The sequence below is a fragment of the Mus pahari genome, chromosome 6 (assembly GCF_900095145.1).
Source record: "Mus pahari chromosome 6, PAHARI_EIJ_v1.1, whole genome shotgun sequence".
NCBI classification, from domain to species: domain Eukaryota; kingdom Metazoa; phylum Chordata; class Mammalia; order Rodentia; family Muridae; genus Mus; species Mus pahari.
Window position 1 is genome coordinate 12,931,269 of NC_034595.1, and position 7,420 is coordinate 12,938,688.

General features: G+C 42.3%; 1 protein-coding gene across 2 annotated transcripts in view; it reads left to right on the forward strand.

Annotated features, from left to right (window-relative positions):
* Window positions 1-4,260, forward strand: part of LOC110323052 (dnaJ homolog subfamily C member 25) — a 22,218-nt gene extending 17,958 nt beyond the window's left edge. Inside the window, exon 3 of one of the 2 annotated variants that reach the window (XM_029540121.1) lies at window positions 1,884-4,260. In XM_029540121.1, the coding sequence (XP_029395981.1) occupies window positions 1,884-2,006 (123 nt within the window). In that variant the 3' untranslated portion in view covers window positions 2,007-4,260. The remainder of the gene's footprint in view (window positions 1-1,883) is intronic. The other variant, XM_021200095.1, reaches the window with a different exon arrangement.
* Window positions 4,261-7,420: the final 3,160 nt, after the last annotated feature.

The window sequence follows — 7,420 nt, forward strand, 5'->3', positions numbered from 1 at the left end:
TGTGCACAGCTGTCAGATTGCAGTGCAGTGGCATGTGCACGGGATCTGTCAGATTGCAGTGCAGTGGCCTGTGCACAGCTGTCAGATTGCAGTGCTGTGGCCTGTGCACAGCTGTCAGATTGCAGTGCAGTGGCCTGTGCACAGCTGTCAGATTGCAGTGCTGTGGCCTGTGCACAGCTGTCAGATTGCAGTGCAGTGGCATGTGCACGGGTGGTTTTAGTGATTTCTGTTCTTTGCACTAATTAAAATTTTCCTTTCTAAAAAGCAAAACAGAAAAAGAAGGAAAAAAAAAAAGAAATTTTGTTGAAATAGAATCTTCTGAATAGTACTGTCACATTTTGGAATGTTTCTTTCAGTTCAAACCAAGTTATTGTAATGCCTTTAAACCTGGGCCATTTTATCATTAAGTATTATTTTTCATTATTATCAGCTACAGAAGTTACTAAGAGGAGCTCAGCTATCTAGCCACAGAGCTGAAGGCTCCAGCAATTGCAGTGCCCTGCATTATGGAGCCAGTGATTGGCTAATGTAAGAATATAAGCATTGAGCACACAAAAGATTCTTCAGCAATTTAAGAAACATTAGATGTTGCATTCTTTTGTAGTCAACTTCATTTTGTATGTAATGCTCAAGATATATTTTTATTGAGAACAAAATTAGTAGAAGTTGTCAGATGTTTAGCAAGTAAATATATTCCTGTATATAAATTACCGAAAAATGGGAGGTAATATACAATAATTTAGCTCTTAAAAGTATTTGAAGGGATGGGTAGCTCTTGGTCAGGTCCCTGCCTCCCAGACATGACAGCTTCAGCTTGGGCTCTCAGAAACCACATGAATTTGGTGAAGACAAGTAGATCCTAGGTACTCATTGGCCAGCCAGCCAGCCAAATCCATGAGCTCTGGGTTCAGTGAGAGAGCCTGTATTAAAGGCTGATGATGGCTGAAGGAGTGATGGAGAAAAATCACTTCACCTCTGCTTGCTCCACGTGTTTATAAGCACACACATGATCACCACCATCCACACATGCACACATAGCCACAGCACTTTGAAAGATTTTTGCTATAAACCCTGACTTTTCAGATCATTGTATTTGGCTGAATTATTATATTTTGAAGTTTTATTGGTCATTGCTTACAATATTTGAAAGCAATAATTTAAAAATGTGGCTATAAAACTGGTTGTAAGAAGTTTTTCAGTTGACTAAAACTTTAAGAAGTAATTGATTTTTTTTTTTAAAGATTTATTTATTTATTATATGTAAGTACACTGTAGCTGTCTTCAGACACTCCAGAAGAGGGTGTCAGATCTTGTTATGGATGGTTGTGAGCCACCATGTGGTTGCTGGGATTTGAACTCCGGACCTTGGGAAGAGCAGTCGGGTGCTCTTACCCACTGAGCCATCTCACCAGCCCCGAAGTAATTGATTCTTAACCTATGTGATTTATACAACCTCTTTTTGATAACTTTAGAGAAAAAAAAAACCTAATAATTATCTTTGAAAAGTAGATTTAAACTCAGTTTGGAGGCAAATGTATATATAAGACCAATTTGTTCCTTGGTTAGGGAAAAAAATGTTAATTCAGGCCAGGTACAAGGATGGTATTTGCCTGTGTATAAACCTAGACATTAGAAGGCCTGAGACAGAGGATTATGAATTCATCGCTAGTCTGAATTACTCAGCAAGGTCCAGGCCAGCCTGGGCTATATTGCAAGACCCCATCACAGAAACAAAACCGAGAAGTGGTAGCTCTTGTTTTCCTCACTCTGGATATTCAAGTTCTTGCTTTAGTGTTTGCTTCCGTCTCCAGGAAGCAGATCAACACGCTCTCCTCCAGGTCTCTCTCTGTATCATAGTCATTTCGTGTTGTGTGTGCTCACAGGTCTACAAGCAGGAACAAGAGGAAGAATTAAAGAAAAAATTGGCAAATGACCCTCGGTGGAAGCGCTACCGCAGGTGGATGAAGAATGAAGGGCCTGGACGGCTGACCTTTGTGGACGACTGAAGACGCTGAGGTGCTGCTGTGCCACACTCTAATTGTGACATCACTTGCAGAGCAGTTGTTTGGGAAACACGCCTGCTGCTCTCAGCAGTAGCTAACGTTCACAACATATGATTAAACAGAATAATGTAGAAATTTCTACTTTCCCTTAAAACTTTATACAGAAGACATTTATGATGGTTCAATTTTTATAATCTATTTGTGGATTTTGTTTAAAAAGATTTGACATGGGGACTTATTAGTTGCCATTTAAAATTTTTATATGTTTAGTTAAATTTGACATGAAATTTATTAGATACCATTTAAAACTTCTGTGTGAAGTGTTTCTTCTTCAAGAGTGTTGCTTATGTTCTCATAGTGCTAGATTTTCCTCCTTTCCTGGTCTCTAGTTTTACAAAACAACAGCAGAATAATGACAACAGCACTTGATCAGATTATTGTGTCTTTCTGGACACAGTTTCTCCAGGAGAACCATTCAGTAGCATACTGTCCTTACTGTAGTCCTTACAGGTTTGAGCCTAGTCAATGTATTCTCTAGGAGAGCATTCTAGAACCTCTGCACTTCCTGCCCTGTGATTCTACTCTTGATAAGATCAGAAACTCTCCAGGAGAGTGGGTTACATCATGTCCTTGTGGGATGTTTCCAATTACGGTCTCATTATAGGACTAACTGGTCTCTCAGACATTTCTGCAGAGGGGACCTCGTGGAAAGGTCTTTTATAACACCACTTGCTGCTTCTCTCCCTCCCTCCCTTCTTCCCTCCATCGCTCCCTCCGAGCACTTGTGTGCTTAAACTGTAATGCACATGAGGGCCTTATGTGCATTTGAGCTAGAAGGAAGTCAGGCAGTGCTATGCTGCCGTCACCCTCTAGGGGATAAGTGTGTCTTTATACTTACGGAAGTGAATGTAAATGGCAGAATGGCTGAGTCAAACCTGGTACTCTACCAAAATACCGTATACACTCAAATACAGAGCTCCGTTGAAGATCTACCCTACGGCTTCATTTTAATAAAATGGGGTGCATCATGCTGCCTGGTGTTCTATGTAACAATTAACATATTGCTTTGGTAGCATATACTTTTAAAATATTAGTGTAGCATAGTAGGTATGAAGGATTTATTTCTAGGTGAAGTACATTGATCCTTTTGAAAGCTCAGCCCAGAAACTGGGTAGCTTGGTTGATAAATTGCTTCCTTGCAGACAGTGGGGACTGACTTTGTACCCCTCCCCACACACATACCATTTCATGTAAAATATGCCAGGCAATGGTGGCCTGCTCATACTGAACCTGTCTCAGAAAACAAGGTGGAGAGCACCTGAAAATGACAACCAATCCTGTCTTCTGGTCCCCACATACACCCACACACTTGTGTATATGCCCATACACACACACACACACACACACACACACACGCACACACACATACACACAAAGCTCAGTCCAGATTACATGCATGAGTCTACCCTTGCCAATTAGCAAAAAGACTTAAGGTCAGTTATTCTAATGAGGTTGAATAATTTCAGTGGATAATTACAAGAATAGAATTTGACCAGGCTGTCAGTAGGACTCTTTGTAGCTCTGCGCTTCTGAAATGCTATAATTTTTAGAGTTCTGTAAACTGTAGTTGGAAATGTTTGTGTGCTTGTTATTCTTTAGGGTTGTGGAGAATCAGTGTTAGCACTTGTCGCTCATTATTATCTAAGAACAAATTTATGCCATAAGGAACAGAAAGAAATACCGGTACTAGTGTATTTCACCATTTTCCAAACATCTTTGATTACCTGTATTTTTCTGGTACTCTGACAAACAAAATGGCAGGAAGCAGTAGAGCGAGGAAAGGACTTCTGTGGCTTACAGTTGCAAGTTACAGTCCGTCATTCTGGTGGAAGGCTAAAGCTCAAACACCTCGTACCAGCATACCCACAAGAGTAAGGAAAGAGTGCACGTATCTTTGCCTCTCATGTTGTTCAGCGTTCCTTGCTAGGGAATGGGGCTGCTGGCTAGGGCTTCCTACATCAATTATCAAGGTGATCCCCCAGACATACCCACAGGCCAACCTCAGTGATGTTCTGTTCACAGTTAAGTCGAAGTCATCAATCAGGTTGACAGTAAAGACTGACTAACACACCTCTTCATAAGGAGAAGAGAGAATCAGCCAGTGAAGACTCTGTCTATCTTTGGGTATTCTCTTGTCTGTATTTTGTTTTTGTTTTTGTTTTGTTTTGAGACAGGGTTTCTCTGTGTAGCCCTGGCTGTCCTGGAACTCACTCTGTAGACCAGGCTGGCTGACTTCGAACTCAGAAATCCGCCTGCCTCTGCCTCCCAAGTGCTGGGATTAAAGGCGTGCGCCACCACCGCCCTGCTGTCTGTCTTTTTTTAATTTCTGTATTCTATTTCTAGAATTGTCCACTGAAGGCTGCTTATGTGGGAGCTTGGGCACAGTCATTGCATGAATCAAAGTGGACTCTTACAGAAAAATGGTGGGTTTCCCCCTTCCCTCTGTTCACTGTGCTTCAAATTCCTGGGATGAAGGAAAGGCCATTGCTTGCAGTAATCACTGTACTTCACTGCACTCTTCCACCAAAAGGAAATCTCTTCATATTAGAGACACCCAAGAAGACTTGAGGCCCTTCAGCCCTGTTAGTGTGGGGAGGAGGGGTGGGGCTGTCAGAGTAGCTGCTCATTGCTGCCCATTTTTCATCAATTCGTGTAATTGAAGTCTTCAAAATTACCCTGTGGGTTTTATTCATATAAATGCCTTCCTTACAGTCTGCTATTAGTCCTTTCTTCATTGGTGTGTAATGAATTCTCCAGTTTCTATAAGTTGCATTCCTTCATGGATCAGTAAGATCAACATAGTAAAACTGGCCATCCCACTGTCTTAGTTAGGGTTTTACTGCTGTGAACAGACACCATGACCAAGGCAAGTCTTATAAAAACAACATTTAACTGAGGCTGGCTTACAGGTTCAGAGGTTCAGTCAATTATCATCAAGGTGGGAGCATGACAGTATCCAGGCAGGCATGGTGCAGGAGGAGCTGAGAGTTCTACATCTTCACCCAAAGGCTGCTGGTGGAAGACTGACTTCCAGGCACCTAGGGTGTGAGTGTTAAGCCCACACCCACAGTGACACACCTGCTACAACCAGGTCACATCTCCAAATGGTACCACTCCCTGGTCCGAGAATATACAAACCATCACACCCACCAAAAGCAATCCACAGATTCAAGGCAATCCTCATCAAAATTCTAACACAATTCTTTACAGACCTTGAAAGACAATACTCAATTTCATATGGAAAAACAACCCAGGATAGCTAAAACAATCCTAAGCAGCAACAGGACTTCTAGAGGTGTCGCCATGCCTGATCTCAGGCGCTAGTACAGAGCTAAAGTCATAAAAACCGCATGGTACTGGCATAAATTAGCCATTGATTAACAGACACGTTAATCAGTGGAATTGAACTGAAGACCTAGGCATAAATCCATACCTATGGACACCTCGATTTTGGTAAAGAAGCCAAAAAGAGGCAGTGGGGGTGGGGGAAGGCACCTTTAACAAATGGTGCTGGTTCAACTGAATGTATGTAAAAAAAATGCAAATAGGTCCCTACTTATCACCCTGCACTGAAGTGCAAGTGGGTCAAAGACAACATAAAACCAGATACATTGAACTGATAGAAGAGAAAGTGAGGATTCTTACAGGAGACAACTTCATTAACAGAACATTGATAGCACAGGCACCAAGGTCAACAATTAATAAATGGAACCTTATGTAAGGCAAAGGACACTGTCATTAGGACAAAACAGCAGCCTACAAAATGGGGAAAGATCTTCACCAACCCTATATCTTAAAAGAGGACTAATATCCAAACTATATTAAGAAGTCAAGAAATCAGACATTAACAAACCAAATAATCAAATTAAAAATGAGGTACAGATCTAAACAGAATCCTCACAGGAATCTCAAATGTCTGAGAAACACTCAGCATCCTTAAGCATCAGGGAAATGCAAATCAGTACTGCTCAGATCCCATCTTCTATCTGTCAGAAGGCAAAGATCAAAGCCACAAAGTGACAGCTCATGTTGGAAGACTGTGGAGCTAGGGGAACACTTCCATCAGTGGTGGGAGTGCAAACTTGGACAGCCACTGTGTAAATCAATATGGTGGTACTTCAGAATATTGGGAATTGTGCTACCTCAAGACCCAGTACCCATTCTTGGGCGTGTACCCAAAGAATGTTCTATCCCACTACAAAGAGACTTGCTCAACTATGTTCATAGCAGCTTTGTTCATAATAGCCAGAAGTAGAAACAAGTTAGATGTCCCTCATCCAAAGAATGGGTAGAGAAAAGGTGGCATATTAACACAATGGAGTATTACTCAGTTGTTTAAGAAACAAAAACAGGACCGTGAAATCTGTGGGCAAATGGAGGGAGCTAGAGAAAAAGTCATCTTGAGTGTGGTAACCCAGACCTCAAAAGACAAACATGGCATATCCTTCAACATGGATGTTAGCTGTTAGGTAAACAGTATGCCATAGTCCACAGACCCTGAAAGGCTAAGTAACAAGTAGGGCTCAAGGGGGACGCATGACTCTCTCTGGGAAAGGGAACGAGAATAGAGTTTGCAGGTGGGAATGGTGACAGGAAGGGTCGTGATGGGAAGAGACAACTGGAGTCGGAGGGTAGTTGGGCAGGGGTGGGGTGCAATGTGGAAACAGTGCAGTGGAAATTCCAGCATTCTACAAGGGTGACTACTCATTGAGGACTTCTACTGGTGGAGGATGTGGAACCTGAACCAATGGCCAACTTTTGTAACCAGGGAACTTCCAGTTGTGAGAATGGGACACCCAGCTACAAAACCTGCAACCTACAATCCTATGCTTGACTGCAAGATGTGTAGGGGCGCAGAACTGTAGGAGTGGCCAACCAATGACTGGTCTAATTTCAGGCCCATGCCTGACACTGCTGGATGGCCCGGAACTGAAGCTATAGCCCAGAGACCTAGGGTAGAAAACAAAAATCAATAAAATGATTTTTAATGATATTTTTCTATACTTATTGATCAGTTCCTCACCCAGCTGTCACCAAAGAGGTTTCTTCCAGCAGCTGATGGAAACACATGAAGAAACACCCCAAAATTGGAGATCTCCATTGGGTTTTTCCCCCTTGGAGCATAGGAAACCCTGCAGAAGATGTCAGGGAAAGAATTGTAGGAGCTAGAGGGGACAAGGACACCTGGAGAACAGGGCCCACAGAATCAACTAAGGGCTCATAGGGGCTCACAGAGACTGAAGTAGAGTCACAGAGCCTGCGTGGGTCTGTGCTAGGTCCTCTGCATGTATGTTACGGTTGTTAGCTTGGTTTGTGGAACTCCTGACAGTTAGAATCACAGTGTCTCTGACTGTTTT